Below are 27782 nucleotides of genomic sequence, written 5' to 3'. Positions count from 1 at the left end.
ATCGGACAACGGATTATTGATTAGCTCTTCAGCCCGAACGCGTGCATATAACTTTCCCCACACACGGACATGTGGTTCTGAAAATTAAGGTTATGAGGTTTCTTGAATAACTTGGCCACTAGGGGGCGCTGACACAATCAGACAACGCTTGATCAGCTCTTCAGCCCGGACGCACCCATATAACTATATATATATATTATATATATATATATATATATATATATATATATATATATATATATATATATATATAATATAATTTCTGTAATTTGTACAGTAAAAATATACAGTAACGTATTGTTCTGTCATTGTACAATGTTTAACTGTATTTTGCGATGCATCATGGGAAAAAAATCATTACAGAAATGTATTGCATTTTTCCACAGTAACTTAAAGGAGAATTCCGGACAAATTAAGTGTTATCTTTGATGTCTCGTTACTCACCTACCGACGTAAAAAGTGGCGTTCTTTTTTTCCATAGATTCCCCTGTCGTCATTTTTTAAACCCCCTCCGTTGTCAGAATCAGAATCAGAATCAGTTTTATTGTCACATCACAGGTTTACAAGGTAAAAAAGTGGGTGAAATTCTTTTTTGTACATCGTTCCCATCGCAAAAGTTTCCATAGAAAGAAGAGGGGGGGGGGGAGAAGAAGAGGGTGGGGGGCAAGTGGGAAGGAGATCAAAACAAGAGAGCAACAGAAGGCCAGACAAGTTATCTACATATTTACAAATTACCTGAGATAATAAAAAACTAAAAAAACTAAACTAAGGTGCCTGAGCATAGCAGCAATGTATTGTATACTGTGCATGTTATACTTATACTGTGCATGATAGACAATGGACGTTAAGGTGCTTAGAGGAAAAGGAGCACAATAAAAAAAAAAAAAAAAAAGTCAGTGCGTTATACAAGGGATTAAGGTGCAAAAGGTCAGTGCGTGTCCACCTAGAGTGGACTGACCCTAGTATAATCCGCAGGTAGCTCCATGAGGGAGTGCAACAAAAAGTCATTTGTACCTGGTGTAGTCCACAGGTGTGTCCGAGGGGGGGCTAAAGTCCAAGTCATTGTCCCTGGTATAATCCACAGGTGTGTTCAGGAAGAGCCAGAAAAGTCTGCGCCGCCTGTTGTCAGGCTGCTGAACAAGGCCTATGCCTCATTCAGGCTTATGCCCCATTCAGCATTCTGACAGCAGCCGGATTGAAACTACATCAGTACCTGGTGGTGGAACTCTTGATACTGCGGTAGAGCCCCTTGCCCAGTCGCGGTCGTTGTAGGGGGTTGAACAGTCTGTGACTTGGGTGGTGCTTGTCCTTGATGATGCGCTTGGCTTTGACCACGCACCGCTTTTTGTACAGTTCCTGGAGCGCTGGGAGCTCGAGTCCCATTATCCGCTCTGCCGATCGCACTACTCGTTGTAGGCTGATCTTTTCTCGGGCAGTGCAGTTCCCGTACCAGGCCGTGACACAGCCTGTTAGGATGCCTTCAACAGAACTGTTGTAGTACAGCCTGAGGATGCGATGTCCTACTCCGAGCTTCTTCAGGCGGCGGAGCCAGTACAGTCGCTGCTGAGCCTTTTTCCTCACGTGTGTGGAGTGCGTCTCCCATTTGAGGTCCTCCTCGATGTGTACTCCGAGGAACTTGAACTCGCTGACCCTTTCCACTGCAGCACCGTCGATGAGGATGGGCGCATGGTCTCTCCGCGGCCTCCTGAAGTCCACGATCAGTTATTTGGTCTTGTCGACGTTAAGAGAGAGGTTGTTCTCCCGGCACCAGCGTGCCAGTGATTTGATCTCCTCTCTGTAGTCAGACTCGTCGTTGTTGACGATTCGGCCTATCACTGTCGTGTCGTCCGCGTACTTTATGATGGTGTTGGAGACATGTGTGGCTATGCAGTCATACGTGTACAGGGAGTAGAGGAGAGGGCTCAGCACGCATCCCTGGGGTGCTCCGGTGTTGAGGGTCAGGGGGTCGGATGTGATGCTGCCCATTCTCACCACCTGATGTCGGTTGGACAAGAAGTCCTGTATCCAGTCGCACATGCTTGGGTGTAGCCCTAGGTCTCTGAGCTTTTTGTCAAGTATTGCTGGGACAATGGTGTTGAATGCTGAGCTGTAGTCCACGAACAGCATACGTACATATTTGTCCTTCAGCAGCTTGTTGTCCATGTGCGAGAGGACGGTGTGGAGAGCCATGGCAATAGCGTCGTCGGTGGATCTGTTTTTGCGGTATGCATACTGCCACGGATCCAGCGAGGCAGGTAGCGTGGAGCTGATGTATTCCCTCACCAGTTTCTCGAAACACTTGCTGACGATCGGGGTGAGAGCAACAGGTCTCCAGTCGTTCAGGCATGTCACTTTGGCCTTTTTGGGAATGGGCACAATGGTTGACATTTTGAACCCTGCAGGGACCACAGCCAGGGAGAGGGAGAGGTTAAAGATGTCAGCGAAGACACCCGCCAGCTGGTCTGCACATGTCTTAAGGACCCGGCCTGGAATCCCATCAGGTCCGGCTGCCTTGTGGATGTTGACCCGTGTGAAGGCTGTACGCACTTCTCTCTCCGAGATGGTTAGAGGGTTCTCCTCTGCTGGTGCTGCTGATGGCCCCGCTTGGCTGCCGCGGTTGGAGCTGATCTCAAACCGGCCGTAGAAAGTGTTCAGTTCGTTGGGGAGGGAGGCAGGCGGGTTCACCTCGCTTCTGGTTCTTGTTTTGCAGTCTGTCAAGGTGTGTACCGCCTGCCATGTGCTCCTGATGTCGCCATTGCTGAGTTTGTCTTGCATCTTTTTTGTGTAGGCCTTTTTCGCCTTCCTGATGGCGCTGTTTAGGGCCGCGCGCGTCGTGTTGCGCGTTTCCACGTCGCCAGATTTGAAACCAGCATCCCGTTCATGCAGATGTGCACGTACTCCGCTGTCCATCCATGGTTTCTGATTGGGATTGATCCGAACTGTCTTTTTTGGGACTATGTCAACTATGCACTTACTGATAAAGCCAGTGACTGAGTCTGAGAGTTCGTTGATGTTATTCCCAGCGGCGTTCTTAAACATCCCCCAACACTGGTTGCTTGTTTCCAGAACCTGGCAACACGAGTTGCCAGGTTCTGGAAAGAAACAAGCATCCAGTGTTAAATCGTTCGCCATTAACGGTAGCCTCGCAGGAAGTTTCAGCGCATGTTTGACTATCATGAGACTCTACAATGAATAGTAGTAGAGAAAAAAATAACTTTGCATCGGTTATAATAGACGAATTTCCCTGACCCACACGCTCCCATTATGCCAACGGAGGGGGTTTAAAAAATGACGACAGGGGAATCTATGGAAAAAAAGAACGCCACTTTTTACGTCGGTAGGTGAGTAACGAGACATCAAAGATAACACTTAATTTGTCCGGAATTCTCCTTTAACTTATGTTCTAACTGTAGAACGTAGTTTTACAGTAATGTAAAGTATACATAATAATAATAAAAATAATAATAATACATTTTATTTGTAGCACACTTTACATTTTTGGAAATCACAAAGTGCTACAGGTTCAAAAACAAAAGGCACAAAAATGTTAAATGTTTTTACATGATGTGAACATCATCATTAATATCAGTTATTATTATCATTATTAATTTTATCCTTCAACTTCAGCCGATCTACAAGCTCACAACTTGCAGATCGGCTGTTTGCCTTGTTCTTATATTATTTGAGAATTTGGCCAATGTTTGACCAGTTTTTTGTTTGTATAGTTTGTTGATTAGGCTACTCTTGAAGCAGCAATGGTCTTTTTATTCGCTATATTTTTACTTTTTTATTTATTAAAAAGGTTACTTAAATTGTCCCTTCACTGTCATCAGATTTCAAATATAAAGTGCTTAACCTATGGCCACGGATGTTACAATTATGTATGGTATCTCAGAAGTACCCGTATTTTCCGTATTGTTTAATAAAAAGCATTTTCATCCGATCGATGGCCATTTCCTCATAGAGTTATAATGTATGTAGAGTGCAATACACTTTCCAACCAATAGGGTCACGTAGTTAGCATATGGCGAAAAACCTAAGAAAATGGCCACCGATCGGATTAAAATGCTTTTTTATTGAACAATACGGAAGATACGGGTACATCTGAGGGTCCGTACATAATTGTAACATTCGTGGCCATGAGGTCAGCACTTTATATTTGGAATCTGAACGTTTATGTGGATGTACGGGCTATAAATGGAGAAAGTGCAAACACTAGTTTGCAGTTTATCCATGACGCTCGTGATCCATGGCTAAGGCAGTGCCTGACTCGCACATTTTGAAACTAGTCGTTGGTACAAACATATTTACACACGATTAAAATATTATTTTATCCAAGTGATGTTTATAATTAGTAAATCAATAAGTCTGATTAAGTACTTTAGCCCTATTTTATACTTTTGTCGTACAACAGCGTTGCTTAAAAAATCGCCAATCTACAAGCTCACAACATGTTGCATTGTGATGCTTTATTGTGATCTTGTTGATGTTTTTGAAAATCACTTTTATTAAAATATTTATTCAATTAAATGTTCCAGCCCTGTGGGTCAGAAAACCAAAACTGGCCTAGGGTACCAAGTAAAAAAATATCTCATCTTAAACAATGAGTTAATTGTATTTTCACTAACTTTTGATTTTTCTTTTGTAGGTGTTTGACACTGATACATAGCAATGCACTGGAATTGTAAGTAGGCCTACTGCTTTTTTCTTCTTCAGAAAAACTAGTTAAAGGGCAAGACCACTTTGGTAGAGGTTTGGGTTGTGTAGTTACCTTGCCATGATGTAACTCCAAAGGTGGACAAGAAATCAAAAAAGAATTGCTCCATTGATTAGAAATTGATAATTCAAAATATGCTCCTCATTGACTTACATTATACGGTAAAACAGTACAAACAGCTCTCAAAGTCACTCTTTTAGCACATAAACAAACACAAACAAAGTTGATTCAGACAATATAGAACATCACCAAACCCATTACTGTTTGTTTTTTTAATACAAATGTTAACTTCCTGTTGATTTTGCTATTTTTATTAAGAAGAAAACCCGGACTGGATCCGTGGATCCGGATCCGGATCTTCAAATAGTAAAATCAGCAGGAAGTTGACATTTTTATTAAAAAAATAAACAGTACTGGGTTTGGTGATGTTCTATATTGTCTGAATTAGCTTTGATTGTGTTCGTTTACGTGCTAAAATAGTGACTTTGAGAGCTGTTTCAGCGTACAATGTAAGTCAATGAGGAGCATATTTTGAATTATCAATTTCTAATCAATGGAGCAATTATTTTTGATTTCTTGTCCTCCTTTGGAGTTACATCATGGCAAGGTAAATACACAACACAAACCTCTACCAAAGTGGTCTTGCCCTTTTAAGCACTATCGCTTGAAACATGGAAGCCATGCCAGAACCACGCAATTTAAAAAACATAATTTACCATTATAAATCCTAACCAAACAGTAAAGAAATACCACATCACACTGGGCAGAAAAAAGTGTTAAACTGGCATTCACCTCATTAGAGCTATTTGGATACAACATTTGCAGTATGTTAAATCTGGAGGCCATTGCAACAATATCTTTCGAACCAGTCTGAACTAGTGTTTTGCTATTCTTCAATCTTCAAAACGACTATTTTGAATCTTAATTTGTCCTTCCTGTCTTTTAGATTGTGGCAGCGTTCTGTCGCTCAAAAGCGAAGATTTCCAAGAACTTGACAAACACACTCTTGGGTTCTTGGAGATTTTCAAGTCCAAGGGAGGACGTTGTGCTCCACAACTCAAGGAGTATCTGCGGCAGGTATCACCAGAGGTAAAGGCTATTGATGGATCGCTTGCACCCTCATCTGTCTTGGGCCATCCTCTCCAGCTGTTCCCTTTTTCTTTACTTCTTGCTCTGTGCTCCTTCTCCAGGTTAATGTTTAATTATTACCGTTTTGTTTCTTCTGAATGTGTGACTAATCCTGCTCCACTTTCTCCTTATCAGCTGTACCTCCACTGTTAAGTTTCTAAGATACAAAGTCATTAAGTCACAATTCCCTCCATAGACTGCCCTATTCATGAGAATTAAAACTTGTATCTGATTGCATTTAATGGCATTCTCTTTTGTATCTGACAAAAATTGACAAAAAAAACTAAAACTGTTCTCATGAGCAACTTTTTCTCAATAAACAATGAATTGATTGATGATTGTAGAGGTGCAATATTGGTGAGTTTATTGCCATGAAATGCAATCAAGTTATATTTCTCATGAAGAGGGGCGTGTATGATGGAAATTGCGACTTAGAGGTTGCAGTATACAATGTAAACATTGTCTTACGTCACTATTTTTCAGAGTACAGACACTACTGGGAGGCGAACTGCAGTCCTCCTTGGCCTTCCTGCGATCCTTGGGGATGATGACGCAGAGTTCTTCAAGACATGCTTTGTAAGTTGTCTCTAGTCCTGACTATTTCATTCCACACCACAGGATTCCCAATTTATTTTAACACTTGTCTTTGTTACTTTGATATATTTTAGTATTAGTATTACTTATCTTCCACTCAGCTTCATCAACACTTCTGTATAGCTTCTTATTGTATGCACTGATGACCTATCTCTGAAGGACCCTTTTAGTGGTATCTCCTGTCTTTCCAAAGGGTCCAGTCGCAGCTCACTAGAGTCACCCCATGTGAAACCCAAATGCTTTCAAAAACTAAATGATAAAACAAATGTCATTTATCTATAGACACAGGTATCTGTACACCTTCACTTGTCTTTATGAGGGGATCTACTAATATTTCCTATAACTAATTAATTAAAGTCTAACACATCAATCGTCTTCTTCTTCTTCTTGCGTATGTCATCAGATCCTCAGCTCCGTTGCAGCAAGCCAGTCCAGCGTCTCGTCATCCAGGTTCATCAGGCCTAGGTCGCCATGTGGTGGGCGGTGTTTCGGGCAGCTGGTCATGATGTGTTCCACAGTCTGTAGGGGGTCTCCAGGTTCACAGTGGGCACTGTCCGAGAGGCCCCACTGTTGCATTGCTTCACCGAAGCGTCCCACGCCTGTCCTCAGGCGGTTGAGGGTTGTCCACTGCTTACGGGGCAGGTGCTGGCCAGGGACATCTGTGGGATCTGTGGAACGTGTTACACTATCTGGTCATAATAGATCTAGGGATAACAACTCTACTTTCAAGCAGACAGAATGTTTACAGCTGTCTAGAAGTACTTAAATCATTAATTGATCTGTTAATTATTTATGCGTGTACAGTATTTTCAGTCTGTTCTTTCTATTGAATATAGTCATTCCAGAATTTTACTTCCTCTTAGTGGGTGTGTATTGTGTTTTCTACCATATAAATGCAAGGCGACATTTGACATGTAATTGTGGTTGTGGTTGTTAGGACACCGATGACCTTCCAGACATGTCCCACCTCTCCATTGGGATCCTGACCGTGGTTCCTGAAGACAGCCCGGCTTCTCCTCACTCACTGCACTTGGACTCTTCACTATCATGCATCGTCTTGGAAGGTACAACAGTGATAGATGACCTTCAAAGTCTCCCACATGCCATTTGCCTACTGTTTGGACTGATTTACGCACTGAATTTGGAGTACCCCAAATCAATGAAGAACACCTTTGATTTTATTCAAAGAGTTCTTCTCTCACTTGGACATAAATCCCTAAAACCCAAAATACAATCTCTCAAAAACTGATGGAGTGAGTGATTGTTAAGATTAGAATAACCACTGGATTAATGCAGGCACTTTGATTGTTTAGCTTTGAATAACCATCAATTTAATGCAGACACTTACATTTTGATTGTTACGGTTATAATAACCATTGATTTATTGCACTCATTTTGATTTTTGTATTGCTAAGGTTATCGAATAACCATTGATTTATTGCAGACACTTTCATTTTGTATTGCTAAGGTTATAATAACCATTGATTTATTGTAGACACTTTTATTTTGTATTGCTAAGGTTATAATTGAATATAAATTGAATTTATTTGTGACTTGTATTACATTCCACATTACTTTTGATTGGTCTATCTAAAATCCACAATGCATTGCATAAAGGCATAGCTATTTTTTAAAGATCTTTGACAGACTACAAACTAAGGTTACTTTTCTATGTCTCTGCAACCTTGTGATACCTTTTACCCCGATCTACAGCCATACCCTCCAGCCTCTTCTACACAGGCCTGCCGACCTGTTGATGAGGTATGTTTTATTTAGATTTAACCCATTTAGACCTACAAGCTCGTAGCACAGCACTCGAAACTCACATGAGCTTGTATAGTAGCCTATAGTTTTGATGATTTTTGACCAAGTACAATTAAGGGCCTTTTCTCTTTTCTGCACAGCCGTATGCAGCTACATATATGGACTTGGATCAGTGGAACCAAGAAACACCCAGTGTACTGCAACCTCCATCTCCGTCCAGTGATGCTCCAGTAGAAGGTGTGGTTCCTCAGCTAAGTGTCAGCAGACTTGGCACTGTTGTCCTTCAAATTCAGGATTCATAGATGAGTTTTGCATTCTACTTTTTTTTAAAAAACTTTTCTTTACAGTTTTTGACGTGCTTTAAATCTTTCTAGGTCAACCAAATCCATCTGACCAGAGCATACCAGAGGGTCAAGGGTGGCAGCCTTGCGACTCTTATCGGTCTGAGGTGGAGAAGCTCCAGCTCCAGTTGAGGAGGATAACCACTGTGCTCTCCAGTATCAGTAAGTTTTATTGCCTGTAATGTTGCAGTTTTCAGTTGTCTGCTAATTTCTTTGTCTCACTTGAAACTTTACTTTATCCTGTACCTCTTTTGTGAGTTCTCTGACATGACTGGAAAACATTGGTATCCCAAAATAAAACTGTTTTCTGTTTACTGAAGAGCTGGGGAGATCGACCCCTGCTACTGAACAAATACTCATCAATGACTGCTATCAGAATATACTGTAGAGCTATATAGAACAGTACTCAATCTTATTGTTTTACAAATACACTCAGTAGACTCAGATTTTTTTGTCTTTGTTCTAGGCTCTGAGCAATTAGACGCACTGAAGGGCTTTATCACCCTGGTCGGTGACCTAGAGTCTGGAGTGTCCAGTCTCGGGCAGCAGGAGCTATATCCAGGTATGGATGTATACGTTTGCCATACATTTCACACTGAACCTGACGTTCTTGGTAGCGAGTGATCCGTGTTGTGAGCTGCAACTAGATAGTGAAGTTTTCAGAAGGTCACAGACAGTTGTCTGTTTTCATGGTGCACTGAGCGCAGAAAGGGGTCAATGTAGCTGAGCCTTACAAGTGCAAAACTGATGTCTTAAAATGCAGTTTGTTAATTGCTCGCTCTCTATTCACAGGCTGTGGACAGATGATTTCATCTGTGCAGCTGGCAGCCATACACCAGCGTGTCAGGAAGGACTGCAAGAGGCTATTCCACGCCTTGTTCGAGGTGTTCTTCACCCATGAGGAGTGCCGCAATGCCGTCGTATACGGAAAGCATGGTGTCATCCCAGAGGGGAAGAACAAACTGGATGAGGCGAAGAGGGATGCACTGTTCAGTAAGTATTTGTCACACCACTAGTTCCTCAGAGTAGTGTTATAGATGGCCAGTCAGTGGAGTTGGTAACCACTTATAGATATATATCTTGGGGTATCTTGTGACAATGTACAGTATACACATGTCTGTCTTACTGTATTGTGTTTTTAGGGCTTTTATTATATGCTGTAAAAGGCCCAGCTTGGGACATATAAATATACTTGATCCTTGACAAATCTTGGTTTTGTAAATTATATTCTCAATTTATGATGTCACCAATACATTATCATTGGGGAATTTGGCTGCCTTTGTGCAGTAAAGAAATGCAGGTTTCAACATGTTGCGCTGGTGGGACGTACAGTACACTCTGAACCAGGTTGGCCTCGTCTGTGGCTATGCTGTGCAGGTTTCAACATGTTGCGCTGGTGGGACGTACAGTACACTCTGAACCAGGTTGGCCTCGTCTGTGGCTATGCTGTGCTCAGTCTGTAGAGAGTCATATAGTCTTTACAATGTATATATTTAACCGGGGGAAACCCATGTTGACTGACTTGTGTCATGTCATCTTCTCTGTCTGCAGACTACGTCTTGCGGTGTTCCTCTCTGGCATCATGGACAAATGTTTTCACTGCAGAGGGCTTGAAGAAAGCCATGACCAATAAGTGCCGAAGCCCTGCTGCAAAGGACTAGGTACCCCAGTGTTTTTGGCAGCAGAACTACTGTTTTGGTTGTGGCAATATGTTAAAGATGATGCACTTTTGCACTTAAAGGACCACTTTTCAACCTGCTTTCATAAAATTGGTCCTCACTAATGTTCATGATAAAATACTACCCTTTTTTTCCTACTCGGTCTGTCTCATAGGAGGGCTGTGGGCAGTTCAGAAACCTGTCCACCAGTGACATCATCAATTCACGATAATACAAATCTAAATATGTTTTAAAAATATCTTGTTTAATAAAAATAAAAAGCCAAACGATGATGTCACTGCCACACTGGTGGATGGGTTTCTGAACTACCCACAGCCCTCCTATGAGACACAGACAGAGTAGAAAAAAATGGTAGTATTGTATCATGAACATTAGTGAGTACCAATTGTATGAAAAGTGGTGAAGTGGTCCTTTCAACTTTTATGTACATTTTGATGCCAATACATTTTTGTTTTTTTATATATAAATAAATGAGTCAGCTCAAATCTGATCACATCATGGGACTAGTCGTAAGGTCATTAGGCTGGCTGTGGGTTAGGTTACAGGTCGGCTGTGCGGACAGGACCTTCTTAGGCATTAGGAGGGCTGTATCTCAAGGGGGGTGCTGGGCGAGCCGAGACCTAACACAACAGGTTGCCTCCCACCTGGCATCAGTGGATACGATTAGGTAAAGGAGATATTCGTACTGGTCAGATGGTGTCTTAAATAGCTCTGTATAGAGTCAAGAAGAAAGGGCAGCCATATCATCTGTCTTCCAAGTGTTGTGAAATAATGTTACTGTGACTCATGATCATCTAGGAGCTTGACATGTCCTATCGTTAATAACCATGTTTGCTGTGTAAACCTTCGTCTGCAATAAACTCCAGATCTACTTTCTCCAACGTCGTTGTCTGTCTTACATTCAAACCTTCTTGCACGCACCAAGAATACTCAACAGTTTTTCATATAATGTGATGCATTATTGTAGTGGTTTTCAACCAGCATGTGGTTGAGGCATTGTTTGTGGATGGATACTTGAATAAATTTGTTTTTGCCATAACTGAAGCTGTTTTTTTTTACATTTAAAAAAAAATTAATGATTTTATATTTATTAGCATGTTCACTGTTTCTCCTTTAAAGCTCAATGTGAAAAAGGTATGGCTCATTTATACCTCAGTGAGAAATGGGAAATTAAATCTCAATTATTGCTAATGTATGTCTCAATGAGAAGCTAAAGAGACTTAACAAAGCCAATAGGGAGATCTCACATATGTCTCATTTCTCTCAAATACAGCTCTTAATGTATCTCGCCTATGTCTCATGTATCTCTCAAATACAGCTCTTAATGTATCTCGCCTATGTCACATTTATCTCTCAAATACAGCTCTTAATGTATCTCGCCTATGTCTCATGTATCTCTCAAATACAGCTCTTAATGTATCTCGCCTATGTCCCATTTATCTCTCAAATACAGCTCTTATTGTATCTCGCTTATCTCTCAAATACAGCTCTAATGTAATATACCCCTGTCTCGCCTATGTCTCGTCTCGTCTTCTAGTATTCAAGTTAGGAGCCATAAAAATACATAGGTGATCTTTAAATGATCTTCAAATGAGAAATAAAAGCTGGTTGCTCAAGAGAAGCATCTGAGATTAAAATGAGAAGCAGATTTTTCCTCTGGGAGAGGACTATTGCCAAAAATGCATTGTTGAATTGTTTACATCCTTTTCAGCATAATGGGTTTTATTGAAGGACTTTGAATGAAATAAATGTATTTCTGCAACAATTACCATCTCTCTCTCTCTCTCTCTCTCTCTCTCTCTCTCTCTCTCTCTCTCTCTCTCTCTCTCTCTCTCTCTCTCTCTCTCTCTCTCTCTCTCTCTCTCTCTCTCTCTCTCTCTCTCTCTCTCTCTCTCTCTCTCTGCATTGTGATTCTAGGTGACACAGAAAAACCTTGGAACTTCTGTAGCGCTATGATCTCAGTGTAATGCAGTGGTGGTTTTGCTTAAGTAAAGGTATCAATACTGCAATGTAGAAATACTCTGCTACAAGTAAAAGTCCGGAATTCAAAATGTACTTGAGTAAAAGTACTCAAGTATTGGTATCAAAATGTTCTTAAAGTACAGAAAGTAGAAAGTAGTCATTATGCAGAATGTCCCGTTTTTCATGTCGAGTTCAAATGTATAAAATGTGTAAAGATCATTTGAAAATAGCCGATCTACAAGCTCACAATGTGTCGCATTGTGATATACATAGTTAGTGGCAGTGTCTGAGACAACAGATGCTGTATAACTGAACTGAATGCGTGTGAGCGCGCATGCTCGTCCGCAACTGGTTTCGGCCCACATCAAGTCACCATTTGACCAATGTGGCCCGGACCCCAAAATGAGTTCGACACCCCTGCTTTAAACCGAGCCATCTGTGCGTGAGTTTTCCACCTTGTATCTGCTTCCATTACATGAAATGACACTAGGTGACAACCTCTCAGTGAAGCCAGTGGGGGGGGGGTCGCCTATAAAGACCATATTATAGGACATGCAGGTGAACACATGCTCACACCGTTTGATAAATCAAAGTGTCAACGTGACTGTAAATATTTCCCGGCCGCTTAATTTAAAGCCACGGCGGAGCGGGTCGTACATTATGGCTGTCAGTCAGATTGAGCCAACGGTCGTTACATTGATGTGGGATGCGGTGCTGTTGGAGGCTAATAGACTGTCATTCACTGTGGAGATGAGCCTTCTCCTCCCTCACATCCTGGACAGCATCCAGCCCACATAATCAACTGTTCACATTATAGACTCAGTGTTTCCCCTATATGCATTAAGCAGTGGCGGGCCGCCACCCCTTAAATCTGGCCGCCACAGTATGATATTTTTTTTTAGATATATATATTTTTTTTATCATGGACATATCCGTGATTGGCAGGTAATGTGTTAAGTAAGAAGTGTGAGTACTTCCTCCACCACTGTCTTTTTGTTGCCAGACCCAGGGGGTCGGGCCTACATGAGGCTTTGTCGGTCCCCCTCTCCAAACGTTTTCGTCCATACATGGGCATAAAAGAGGTCTGTCTTCTGTCCTCTTTTGATTGGCCAAGCTTAGCGTGACGTAGTGCTCTGATCTTTCAACCACCAGGGGTCTGGCAGTACCAGGTCTCCTGGTTCCCTTTTTTGTTATGTATGACAGTTTGTCTATACTACATACTAATAAAAGTATATTTTTGGGCAGTGTAGCCGCCCCTATAAGTGGGGTTGGGACACCTCATTAGTATTAGTTTCCTGCACTGTGATTGGCCCATTAGTAGACCCCTAGCTGTACTGTGATTGGCTGACTCTATTGGCTGACTCTATTCAGCACTGTGATTGGCTAGCGAGACACATGATGACATTAATAACCTATAAATAGGATTATGCACTTCCAAAAATAATTTTTTTTTGGAAGTGAGCTTCCATCACTATGGCAAGGCAAGGCAACTTTATTTATATAGCACTTTTCATACACAGGGCAATTCAAAGTGCTTTACAGAATAACAAATCATAATACAAAGTGCAACAATGCACTTTAAAAATAAATGGAGAATATAATAGATACAATTAAAATAAGATAAAGGAGCAAAATAAATACTCCCACCTTTTATACAAAACATGATAATAATAAAAAGTGACATTGTCATTTAAAGACCAGGCAAGACCTAGCTGTTCTTAGCCATCATTGGGTAGGGTAAGCAATGTTAAATAAATATGTTTTTAACTTGGACTTAAAAACAGCTATGGTTGGGGATTGTCTAATGTAAGCTGGAATATTGTTCCAGGTTTGTGGTGCATAGTAGTGAAATGCTGCTTCACCATGTTTTGTTTCAACAAATGGAACAATTAATAGGCCAGCCCCTGATGACCTAAGGGTTCTAGGAGGTTCATATGGCTCCAGCATGTCTAAGATGTAGCTGGGCCCAGAGCCACAGAGACATTTATAGACAAGTAACAAAATTTTAAAATCAAATCTCTGGGGGACTGGTAGCCAATGTAAAGATTTTAGGACTGGTGTAATATGGTCATATTTTCTAGTTTTCGTCAGGACTCTAGCAGCAGCATTCTGAATCAGTTGGAGTTGTCTAAGCGCTTTGCTTGAGAGTCCTGTGAGCACACCATTACAGTAATCCAGTCTACTGGAAACAAAAGCATGTATAAGTGTTTCTAGGTCTTGCTTGGACATAATTCCCCTGACTCTTGCAATATTTTTAAGGTGATAGTAGGCAGATGAAATTACAGATTTTATATGACTGTTAAAATTTAAATCTGAATCTAGGACAACACCAAGATCTCTGACCTGACTCTTAGGTATAAGAGACCGGGATTTAAGGTGAGAGATTACTCTCTGTCTCTGGTTCTGTGGTCCAAAAACAATTATCTCAGTCTTATCTTGATTTAATTGAAGAAAATGTTGCCGCATCCAGTCATTGATTTCCTCAATGCAGTCACAGAGGGAATCAACAGGACCATAGTCGGTTGATGTAACTGATATGTAGATTTGCGTGTCATCTGCATAATTATGGTAATTGACTTTATTCTTGCTTATTATGTGTCCTAGGGGAAGCATATAAAGATTAAATAGGAGGGGTCCTAGAATGGACCCCTGCGGAACACCATAGGTCATGGCCACCTGTTCAGACACACAGTTTCCAATAGAGACAAAGTATTTCCTATTTTGAAGGTATGATTTGAACCACTCTATGACAGTTCCAGAGAGTCCCACACAGTGCTCTAGTCTTTGTATTAAAATTGAATGATCCACAGTGTCAAACGCGGCACTAAGATCCAGTAGAACTAGGACAGAGACATTGGCAGAGTTATTATTAAGGCGAATGTCATTTAGAACCTTTACGAGTGTCTCAGTACTATGATGGGGCCGAAATCCTGACTGAAACTTGTCAAAACAATTATTTAAAAGTAAAAAGTGACTCAGTTGTTGATGAACAACCTTTTCAATAATTTTACCTAAAAAGGGTAAGTTTGATATGGGCCGATAATTATTTAGCACAGCAGCATCAAGGCTACTCTTTTTAAGGAGAGGCTTGACAACTGCAGTTTTCAGGTCCCCAGGAAAAATGCCAGATTGAAGAGAACCATTCACAATATTGACTAATTATTTCACCAGACTGCCCAAAACGGCTTTGAAAAAACTAGTGGGTAAAATATCAAGGCAACAGGTAGATGAATTCAAACTGGAAACAATATCTTCAAGTATTTTGTCATCAATGAGATTAAATTGCACCATACATACCATGTTGCTTCTGGGGGCCTGTGGTAGTGATAGGATGGCCGTGTTTGCGTTGACGCTGTGGGTCCAGAGCGCTTGTAGTCACCGTGTCATAACAAACCAGTGTTGCCATGTCGGCTTATTTCACGCAAGAGTTGGCTTATTTTTCACGCAAGATTTGCAGTCTACAGTAGCCAATTAGAATGAAATCTGCTAAAACTGACTCATACACTGATACAGAACCATACAGTGGTGGCTTATCCAACGGGCTTGAGGTGCTGAAGCACAGGGCACCAACCCTTGGGGGAAGAAGAAAAAAAACGGCTTAAAACTTAAGAGTGCAGCGCACCAAACCAAATATTTTATAGATAGTTACACTATTCTTGTACTATATTAAAATTAAATCATCCTTAACTTTCAAGTTAAATTCATTATTTCCGTGGACTTAAAAATCATCGTTTTATTTGATGGCCTTCTTTTTGATTGGCCTTTTACAGGCCCTACCAGCCTGTAGGGCGAGGTAGAGAGTAACATATTATAATACCAGCCTGTAGGGGGAGGTAGAGAGTAACATATTATAATACCAGCCTTTAGGGGGAGGTAGAGAGTAACAATATAATACCAGCCTGTAGGGGGAGGTAGAGAGTAATAATATAAAGCCAGCCTGTAGGGGGAGGTAGAGAGTATCATATTATAATACCAGCCTGTAAGGGGAGGTAGAGAGTAACATATTAAAATACCAGCCTGTAGGGGGAGGTAGAGAGTCAAATATTATAATACCAGCCTGTAGGGGGAGGTAGAGAGTAACATATTATAATACCAGCCTGTAGGGGGAGGTAGAGAGTAACATATTATAATACCAGCCTGTAGGGGGAGGTAGAGAGTAACATATTATAATACCAGCCTGTAGGGGGAGGTAGAGAGTAACATATTATAATAGCAGCCTGTAGGGGGAGGTAGAGAGTAACATATTATAATACCTTTGCTCTAAGTGAAACCTGTGTCCAAACCCAATGTTGAATAAATGTGACTAACAATAGCATAATGTAGTCGTGTTTTTCATCAGAATTAATGAATAAATGCACGGGCGCGCATGAGTCTCCCCTGGCCTAGCACCGGGCCCAACTTTTCCCTGACAATTCATATATAAACTATACAAATATTTTCCTGCTCATTACTGTGCACATGTACTATATAAGTCTTCGTGTTTGAGCACAAATATGCATTTTGAGAACCCAAACATTTTACGCATCCTCCCCCACACCTTCAGCTTCTGGCTAGGGGAAACACTGAGACTATACTAGTGGGGCTCTGTGTGTGTGTGTGTGTGTGTGTGTGTGTGTGTGTGTGTGTGTGTGTGTGCGCGTGTGTGCGTGTGTGTGTCAGGCCCGGCGCCACGGGGGTGCCTGAGGGGCACCCTCAGTTTTAAATTGTGCCCCCTCAGAATTTTATTTTTTTATTTTTTTATAATATTTTTTTTTAATTAAAAAAAATCGGTAAAATCAGGCAAAAATATGAATTAAATAACTAACTTAAATAGCCTAACCTAACCCTAACCCTAAAGCCGAAATAAAGTAACAAAAAACACCCCAAAACGGCCAAAATCCGCCCATTAACCGCAAATGGACAAAGTTACGCCCATAGACTCTACAGACCGTAAATTAAAACACAAAAAAAAACTAAAAAAAATGAAACATAAGCTTAGCTTATGTTTCGATGATTTCAAAACCGCCATCTTTCTATATCATGTCCGAATATGCAAATAAGAAACCGGAGATTAATGAATGCTATTGGTTGAGACCAGAGTGGGGGGTGGGGAATAAATGTTATTGGTTGTGTAGCTTGTCAATCAAATCATCACAAGGTAGCCACGCCCCTCATACAGCATACCCTACTGCCTACTTTATCATCCATTTTAAAATAAATGGGAGCATAATTTACCAAAACGCATATCATAATGATTGAAAGAAGACTTTAAACTAGCAATTGGAAGCATATAGTATCTATGACAATGTTTATTAAAGGGACTACAGCATGAATTTTAACTTTTCCTTCTTTTTTGTGTGTTTTTGGTGTCCCCTACCTCTCTTCTATCCCCAAAAATACCCCCGTTTGAGCACTCAGGCTTTCACAGCATATCTGGGGTATTATGTAAATTGGTCTCAAAACAGGCCAAACTGATTTGGCCCCGAAAGTGACGTCACTAGCGGTACAATCCGCTAGTGACGGATTGTACCAGTTCCAACTTAATTTTTTTATTTTATTTTGTTTTACTTTTTCCACTCAGAACCAGGAGATAACTAGCCTGGTAAACCCTCCCTCCGGAAATCTCATTTCTATTTGATTCCAGGAGTGAGTCTGGCGTGATCGCCCATTCTGCAATATTGGCTGCAGGCTGGAGTTGGGCGGGAGTAATACCGTTGACTGACAACCCCTTCAGCCAATGATAATTTTTCCCCTTCAGCCAATCAGCAGTTCACCAGTCTAATGTGACGCAACGGGACTTTTGAGACAGCCATGCCCAAAATGGGTTGCCTTATTCGGATACATGGGTGTCACTGCCCACCCCTACCGGTTCTCAAAATTTGTATTTTTAAATAGGCTTTGTCATGATTAATTGACCACATATATGAAGTTAAACAACTAAATTATATCCAAACGATATCTTATAAGTAAATTCCGTGCCTCAAAATAGAAGTTAGAGAGCTTTTTGAAGTCAAAAAATAGCGGAGAATATAGCGGACAAGAAAAAGATGGCTGCCGTTCGTGTTTTGGGCTCACTCGAACTCGCCACCTGATTGGCCAACTGTCGCTGTCAATCACAGAACGATGTGCGACGACGCTGATAGGCTCGGTTAGCTGGTAATTCCACTAGAAACCCCCACAATGGGCTATCAGGCCAGACTCACTCCTGGAATCAAATAGAAATGAGATTTCCGGAGGGAGGGTTTACCAGGCTAGGAGATAACATGAATACAAACTGGCTCAATAATACGGAGCCCCTGAAGGGACATTACTAGGTAGATTGTTTTAAGGGTAGGTACATTTTTTGGAAGGGTCACTTTATTTTTAAAAGCTGGCGGTTTATGTTTTGTGGTATGGGGAAAAAAATAATACGTTGACAAATTTTTTTTTTTACATATCTTGAAAATAAAACCTCTCCTTTTTGAAGTCGTGCGCACGACTTTGAAAAAGCATTTTATTTTGAAGGACAGGCCTTCCGTCAAAGGAGTTCCGGTAAGTACGTCACTTCCTCTTTGACCAAATTTGGTCACCAGACTTTCCACTTTCCAGTTTCCACCACGGAGGAAATAGCTGGTCAGCTAACGTTCATTTGTTTACAAGGAAATTATTGTAAGTGATAATGTGCTCTCATTAATCTACCGCTATCTGGGAGAATTAATGAATGAATGAATGCGTGTGTACAGCTTGCTTACTAACGTTAGCCATTATGCTAGCTAACGCTAACATTAGCACCGTTAGCTCCATGGGTAGCACCCAGCTAGCACTGGCACTCAACGCCAAACCCACTACGTTAATGTACGTTGCCGATCATATTTATGTTGGATATGGAGTGCAGCGTTTCAAAGTGATTTAATTCTAGGGAGAGAATGTCATCATATTGGCTAGCATGTTCTATCATGTTCTATCACATGAATAACGTTGACACCGAAAATAGCAGATCTACAAGCTCACAACATGTTGCGTCCGCTACGCGCTGTGAGCTTGTAGATCTGCTATTTTTGGGGCCGACAACGTTGTGCGATGTAGCATACCTACTGTAGCTTATTGAGGTTATTGTTGCTATACTGTACTGTACTTGTAGCTTAAAGAGGTGTTGTTGCTATACTCTACTGTACATGTAGCTTAATGAGGTGCTGTTGCTATACTCTACTGTACATGTAGCTTAACACATTACCTGCTAAACACGAGTATAACCGTTGTTGAAAAATACACCCGTTTACCGCCAACAACGAGTATAACCGTTTTTTTTTTCTTTGTTTTTTTCAATTTATCCACACAGAACCAGAGATATCACGATCCAAAGATTTCTAGCTACATTCACTCCTTGGTTAACTTATTACTTTAAAATCCTGTATCTCGGCTCCTGTGTACTTTTTTTTTACCATGTTATTTTGGGTGAAACATGCTATTTTCAACTGGCTGCAATTATGGAACGGATTACCGCAATCGGGTTATTTTTTCCCACGATTCTACGAGACTCCTGTGTGTGTGTAATGAGGGGATCACCGTGAGGACGGTGACCACGGAAACTATTTTGTGACTACTTTAAAAATGGTTAAATAAGGTTAAAACAATGATGGCAGTGGGGGAAGTAAAAAAAAAAAAAACCCTCTGGCGGGGAATGTGTTAAGTCATTCCTCTTTTTTTAAATAGAATATTTGAAATCCTCAACAAAACCGGTGATGGGAAATGCTTGGATGCCAGTTTCCAGGAAAGCCATTACATCTCTATGACTGAAAGAAGAGCAATGGTCCGTATACTCGTCTCATCTGATGGAGAGCTTCGTAGAGAAGTGAGTATTCTCACACACAGATTAAGCCTATTTGTTGACTAGTGTGTGGTTAGTGGTACATTTTCACTAATGCGAACCACAACAGCATTCTGAACAATCTCATCCAGGTAATCTCGGTTGTGAACTAGGTTTAAACAGGATAGTTCAGATCATTTGAATTGGGGTTGTATGAGGTACTTATCTATAGTCAGTGTATTAGCTACAGATGATGGCGGTCAGCACACTTGCATTTTGGAGAAACGGAGAGTAGCACAGACACTAAGCAAAGCAATTTACTGATGTGAGAGGGGCCAGCATCAAAATGTAGAATTTTAGCCACGTAAAAGATGGCCTACTTAAACAAATATCAGTTGTATGTACAATACAGGCTATTTAGAATAATTTAGCACAGCTAAAGGAGAGGGCTGTCAAGCTAAGGTAAAGCAATAAAATATGTTTGCCCCCTGTAACCCCATATCAACAAATACTTCAAACTATCCAAAAAGAAATGTTAATAACATGTCTATTGTTTTAAATTCCAACTTCAGCTACGAAGGCAAAGCTGGTGTCATCGATAGTGGATACATTTCCATGCCTGAGGGACTGTCATGGCACAGTAAGTAAAGTTACTACATTGTTACAAAACATTCCAATGTGAATCCTACTGTAATGTGAACCATTATTGGCAACTCTTAATTTCAGTGTTGCTGCTGGTTATTTCCTAATGTGTGCATGTGTGTTTATGTGTGTTCTTTTCTGATAACTTTCTCTACTTTATGATGCATGTTTCAACCCAGGCCAGGGAGGAGTCACATGAAAAAGGTAAAGCAAGGTGTCTTGGATTGAAATAAGGTACAAGTTGTCCTTCTATCTCAATCCAACTCATGTGACTAAATTTAGGAGTGGATGTGACTATGCTTTTTGCAACAAACCGTTCTTGTTAACTTGGATGTTCATCTATCACCATTAGCTTGAGTTAATCATTTTCTGCTCTTCACAGAATCAAATAACTGCAGACAAGCCTTGCCAAAACATGTGGCCACCACTGCAGACTGCAGATGGGACAAATTCAATCCAAGCCATAACCGAAGAGTTGCCGCATCTAGTGGACACTCAAGGCATGGTGAGCTTACATCTCACAGAATAAGTTTAGTACTACAGACTAAATCGATTATTGTTTGTGCCTTACAATTTTTTTTGTCTTTTCCTGTCTGTAGATTTCTCATGATTTCTCGATGTTAAATCCTGAGTGTACTGGGAGATGAACCCTGAATTCTCTGCGAAGATCACTCACATGGCCGGCCAGGAAGGAGAAGACGGGTGACCTTTGAGTCAACATAGAGTAGATTTGCTCTCATTTTGTTAAGGTGCATGGAAGGAGCTAGTAGGCTTCCAAGATTTAAAAAATGGGTTACCCCCCACACCCCTGTTCAATGGTTCAAGTCATCCTGATGATAGTAAAGTACACTAGCTTCCAAGAGTTACCCCCCTCCAATGGTTTGAGTCTTTTTCATGTAAGCTAAGTATACTTCAAGTGCAAAAGAAAAATGTTTTTTAATTGGTCAATAGTTTTTTGCCAAAGGCTTTCTGTTAGCAACATGAATGTGGGAATGTATGTCAGCATAGCATGAGATAAATGCAACATTTAGCATGTAATGACTTATGTAATGAACTAAGATCTAGATGTTTTGTGGGGTAATACTATTCAACAGAGTTCAACGTGACATAAGCAATTGATAATGTAGGAAACAGCAGTCATGAACATGGCAAATGTCAAAGCACAAATGTCTATTTGTAATTCTTGTATGCACTTTTAATTTAAGCTGTCATTTATATCAGTGTGTATATATATGCGTATAAATATATATGTGTGTGTGTGTGTGTGTGTGTGTGTGTGTGTGTGTGTGTGTGTGTGTGTGTGTGTGTGTGTGTGTGTGTGTATATATGTCACAGGGAAATTGACATTCCAGGGAAATCTCTCTCTTCTCCTCCTCCTCCTCGGAGAGAGAGAGAGAGACTAGAGATATCAGACAGACAGGAGGAGGCGCGAGGCGGAGCTTTTAGAGACAGGTTTTTTTTACGCGAGGCTCACGAGGAGGCGCCGCCTCGTTTCAAATCCCAGCTTCGCGAGGAGGCGCCGTCTCGTATCAAAGCCCCGCTTCGCTCCTCCTCCTCCTTCTCCTCGCGCCGCCTCGTATCAAAGCCCCGCCTCGCGCCTCCTCCTGTCTGTCTGATATCTCTAGTCTCTCTCTCTCTCTCTCTCTCTCTCTCTCTCTCTCTCTCTCCCTCTCTCCGAGGAGGAGGAGGAGGAGGAGGAGGAGGAGGAGGAGGCGCGAGGCGGGGCTTTGATACGAGGTGGCGCGAGGAGGAGGAGGCCCTAGGCAGGGCTTTGATACGAGGCGGCGCGAGGAGGAGGAGGAGGAGGCACGAGGTGGGGCTTTGATGCGACGCGGACCGCACGTGATAATAGTTATTGTCCATGACGGAGGCGCGCCGACTCAGTAGAGCTTGAGGCCGAGGAGATGCGCCCGAGCGCCTCCAGGCGCGAGTGCCCACGCCGACCGGCCGATGCTCTGCTGAGTCGAATCAGGGGGAGAATAGATCTTTTTATGGGTTACTATCCACGACGACACACATGTGTGCGTGTGTGCGTGTGCATGTGTGTGTGTGTGTGCGCATGCACACACACACGCACACGTGTGCACGTGCGCACACATGCGTGTGCATGTGTACACACACACACACACACACACACACCCACATGCATGCGTGTGGCTTCATTGCCCTCTAACGTTGGTTCTAAAAATAAGCGCTCCCCTTTCAATTTCCCTGGAATGCCAATTTCCCTGTAACATATATATACACACACACACACACACACACACACACACACACACACACACACACACACACACACACACACACACACACACACACACACACACACACACACACACACACACACACACACACACACACACACACACACACACACACGGTGCGCTTTGGTGGAAAACATCGGATTGCTGCTGGACGCCCTGCCAAGGTTACAACCTGACCTGACCATGTCTACAGCCAGCCATCTAAGAGGGCTTGAACAACACACCCAAAATGATGACACAGTGATGATGTGATGACACATTATTGCTGATGTATACATTTCTGCAAAGAGTGGCAAATAAAGATTTTGTAGGCTATACGTGTTATTTCATGTACTTAACATGATTCTGTAGGCTACATGGTTGTGATGATGAGGAGTTAAAGTGACCTATCTATTTGATGTATTTCAATAACTTCAATGACAATAGCTGTTATTGCTGATGTATACATTTCTGCAAAGAGTGGCAAATAAAGATTTTGTAGGCTATACGTGTTATTTCATGTACTTAACATGATTCTGTAGGCTACATGGTTGTGATGATGAGGAGTTAAAGTGACCTATCTATTTGATGTATTTCAATAACTTCAATGACAATAGCTGTTATTGCTGATGTATACATTTCTGCAAAGAGTGGCAAATAAAGATTTTGTAGGCTATACGTGTTATTTCATGTACTTAACATGATTCTGTAGGCTACATGGTTGTGATGATGAGGAGTTAAAGTGACCTATCTATTTGATGTATTTCAATAACTTCAATGACAATAGCTGTACCTTAGCATGTCAATGAATTAGAAAGATGACCCAAGACGACTCACCTCTGTGCATTCACATGCCATTTGAGGTACTTAATAGCTGCAATAGCAGAACATGACCCAAGATGATGATTAGCATGTTAATTAATTAGAAAGATGACCCAAGACGATGATGATTGTTAGAGTGAATCACCTCTCTTTCACTTGTGGAAGTTGGAAGTAAGTATAGAAGTAACTTATTTTTGATCAAAGTAGTTTTTCAATCCTGTAATCTCATTCACATAATATGGGCTCCAGCAGTAGTTAAATAGGTCTATATGGTTATACTGTATACATGCATGCATGTATGTTTTTATTCTTTTTTAATTTGTGGAAGTGATTCTATAAATAGGCGAAGCTCTATATAAGCTCTATATTTGAAAAAAATACTAACCAAAAAAATCTTATCCCCTAAAAGAAAAAGAAAATCACCCCCCTTTTAAAAAATGTCATCCCCTCTAAAATAAATATCTTCCCCTTTAAAAACTTTTTCACCTCCTTAAAAATAAATCTTATGGCCTTGATTTTTTTTGTCATCCCCTCCCAAAAAAAAGTATTTCCCCTTTAAAAACATTTTCATCTTCTAAAAAATTAATGTTATAGCCTTGATTTTTTAATGTCATCCCTTCCAAAAAAAAACATCTTTCCCCTTTAGAAATATTTTCATCTCCAAAAAAAAAAAAAATGTTATAGCCTTGATTTTTTAATGTCATCCCCTCCAAAAAAACATCTCCCCTTTAAAAACATTTTCATCTCCTAAAATGTTATAGCCTATGTTTTTTTTCTGCCAACATCTTAAATGTTTTTCCATTCCCTAAAAAACATAAACCACCAGCTCTTAAAATAATGTACCTACCCTTAAAACAATCTACCTAGCTCTTAAAATAATGTACCTACCCTTAAAACAATCTACCTAGTAATGTCCCCTTAGGGGCTCCGTACAATAGCGCCACGTGCAAATCAGGACAATGTGGTATTGCAGGTGCAAGTGCTTTATAAGCCAGAGAGAAGTTAGTTGGAATGAGTATATCTGAGGCTTGATTAAGGCTCAAACCTTTTGAAAAACGTTTGAGGGACATAAACAATATGATATTAAATATTAACTTTTTTTTTTTTATTCATGGTGTAGATCCTTTAACTCTTTGACTGCGGACGACGCGATAACGCGTCAAGTGCTACTTTGTCCAGTTGGCCGTCGACGCGCTCGACGTGCTGGACGCGCGTTCATTGTTTAATCTCTGATTGCGCTATGCTGCTTAATATTCAATGTTATTCTCGAGTTCCACTTACTTCACGGACATCTGCATCCGGTTTCATGACCTGGATTCCGTTTCCGGTTTTTGATTCTTTTCCCCAGTCATTTTCGTCCAAAATAGGTAAATAAACGGTCTTTCACACGGTATGACGGACAAACGGACAGTTTCTCTTCTATAATCTATGGTCTGGGTGACGATCAGTCATCGCCGTCGTATATCACAACGTAATTTTCGCCGATCAAAACAATGGGGGGGACGTCACATCCGTTTTCATGTTTTTCCTTGTCTAATCTATGAAGAAGGGTGAGAGAGACCCAACGACATGATCAAAGCTGTCATGTGCTGCGCTCTAGTGGCGGATTTGTGCTGGGTCTTTACATTATGTGTCCTTAAATTATTTTCATGAGAAAAATTCAAAATATAAAAATAAAAAAACACGAAAATTGCTGGCACTGGGGGAGTACTTTATGAAAATACTCTGGCAGTCAAAGAGTTAAGGTAATAATCAAGTGTAAAGGTCGGCAAAAACCCATCCGCTTGAAAAGAGCGTAATTGCTTCTGACAGCATCAGGGGTGAAACAGTGAGACTACATGCCATTCATATGAACGGTCTCTTCCTATATAGCCTCAATTTACAACTCAGAAGCTGGCCCCTTGTGTGGCACCCACAGCGGGCAGAATGTAAAGTGATTTTGGAGAGGCCACTCGACGTGCGATTCCAATGTGGGGTTTATTGGATGTTGCGTACATGAATATATATTGTAATACTGGAACTATGTTGGTCCTGTGCCTCGTTTAATTTGGCTGTCTGTCATGTTGATTGACTGAATGCGGGTGAGTACTCTGTCCTCCAATGGAGTAGAGAGCAGTAGTGGAAAAAGTACTCAAATGTTTTACTTAAATACAAGTATCAATACTGCAATGTAGAAATACTCTGTTAGAAGAAAAGTCTAGAATTCATAGAATAAAAGTAGTGGCATTAAAATGTACGTAAATGTTCAAATGTATACAAATCCTTTGAAAATAGCCGATCTACAAGCTCGATGCGACACATTGTGAGCTTGTAGATTGGCTATTTTCAAATGGCTGATATGTATATATGGCTGAAGTGGTTAATGTATGTTTTGTAATAATAATCAAAATCTACAAAGTAACTAGTAACTCAACTTTTTAAAATAATTGTAGTGGATGTTATATACATATACATATGTGTGTGCCGTGCTACGAGCTTGTAGATCTGCTATTTTTGAGAATTCTTGGAATATATATTGTTTTAAAGCGAACATTTTTAACTCAAATCTTTGCTTCTGGGGGGTCCCTGGAACAACATATTTTGAGATGGGGGTCGGCGGCCAAATACATATAATTTTGGGGGTCCTTGACATGAAAAAGTTTGAGATCCACTGATATAGAAACATATGTTTTTTTCAGAATACTGTTGGGATTTAGAAGACATTTGTAGAATCGGCTTCAGGTCTTAATGGGTTAATCAAACATACTGGTGAGACTGCAGGGTTGCTGGTGGAAGCATTGCAGACACATCTGTCCATGCACTATTACATTCTGTATTTTACACATTAAGGTTGTGCAGTTTAACGGTTTAACGGTTTAATACGGTTTTATAAAATCTTGACGGTTCGTCAGCCAAACCGCATGTCACGTGACATGTGCGTTGCGCATATGTGAAAGTGTTTACGTGTATGACCAGCGCTGTTTTGGTCCCCCTCATTGACTTAACTCTCCAAAAAAAGAAGGCTCTGGTACGTGCATGTGAAAAGGTGTCACGTGATTATTGATTACGGATGCACAGCAGCAGAAATCAGCTGGGAAGCGGCCACGCTCTGCAGCAATACTAGTATCCTTGGCCTTGAGAAAATGGCTGCGAGCCAAATAACAGCTGGAGACCTGGTCTCAAAAAGTAAAACAACAGCCCCAATATGGGATCACTTTGGATTCATAGCCAACGAAAATGGAGACCCAGAAAACCTACACAAGCCGATATGCAAGCTGTGCTTGAAAAAAGTTGCGGCTGCCGACGGTAATACGTCAAACCTAAAAAATCACCTTCAAAAGAACCACCCGCTAACCTACTCGAGTATGGCTCCAACTCAAGTGGGCACAAAGCGACCTGTAGCTGGAGGACAGCCAGGAATCGTATCTGCCTTTGCTAAATGCACAACATATAGCAAGGACAGTGCGGGGTGGAAGTCACGCACCGCAGCTGTAACCAACTACTTAGCGAGGGGAATGGTGTCATTCAACACTGTGGAAAAAAAAGAGTTCAAAGACATGCTGAGCAAATTGGATCCACAGTATGAGCTGCCAGATAGAAGGTATTTCTCAAAGACGGCCATACCTGCCTTATACAATAAAGTTAGAGAGGACGTGCAGGTACTGGCATCGGCATCTGACTTTTATTCACTGACAACCGACATGTGGTCAGCTCGTAACATGACACCATATATGTCGCTGACATTCCATACCATCACTAGCAAACTAGCTTTTTCCCCAAACAACACACCGCTGACAATCTTGCAACTGCCCTGGAAGGTGCACTTGTAAACTGGGGCTTAGATGCAAAACAACTCGTGGCAATAACCACAGACAATGCCAGCAACATAAAATCTGCCATCGAGAAACTTGAATGGCAATGGTTGAACTGTTTCGGCCATAACTTAAACCTCGCAGTCACCAACTCAGTGTCACAACATAAAATAATAGTGGACCGCGCGATTGGAGTTTGTCATTGCATCACTACTGCGTTCTCTCACAGCTGGCGTAGACAGCAGGAGCTACACAAGAAACAAAAGGAGCTGAAGCTGCCAGATCATCGTCTCATAACGGTAAGATGTAGCACTAAATATGTTATTTATTTGGC

The 27782-nt window shown here is 41.1% G+C and overlaps 1 protein-coding gene across 1 annotated transcript in view; it reads left to right on the top strand.

The window, feature by feature from the left end:
* Positions 1-10205, top strand: part of LOC308075703 (uncharacterized protein) — a gene marked incomplete at its 3' end in the record, with an annotated part of 260820 nt that extends 250615 nt beyond the window's left edge. The window contains exons 8-11 of the mRNA XM_080415650.1: positions 8578-8706; positions 9011-9106; positions 9337-9537; positions 10096-10205. Coding sequence (XP_080271776.1) covers positions 8578-8706; positions 9011-9106; positions 9337-9537; positions 10096-10205 — 536 coding nt within the window. The remainder of the gene's footprint in view (positions 1-8577; positions 8707-9010; positions 9107-9336; positions 9538-10095) is intronic.
* Between the last annotated feature and the right edge of the window lie 17577 nt (positions 10206-27782).

Source organism: Gymnoscopelus braueri (assembly GCF_963280865.1).
Source record: "Gymnoscopelus braueri genome assembly, chromosome: 20".
Classification (NCBI taxonomy): Eukaryota; Metazoa; Chordata; class Actinopteri; order Myctophiformes; family Myctophidae; genus Gymnoscopelus; species Gymnoscopelus braueri.
The sequence above is the reverse complement of the archived record's forward strand: the minus strand, read 5'-3'. Positions and strand labels throughout refer to the sequence as shown.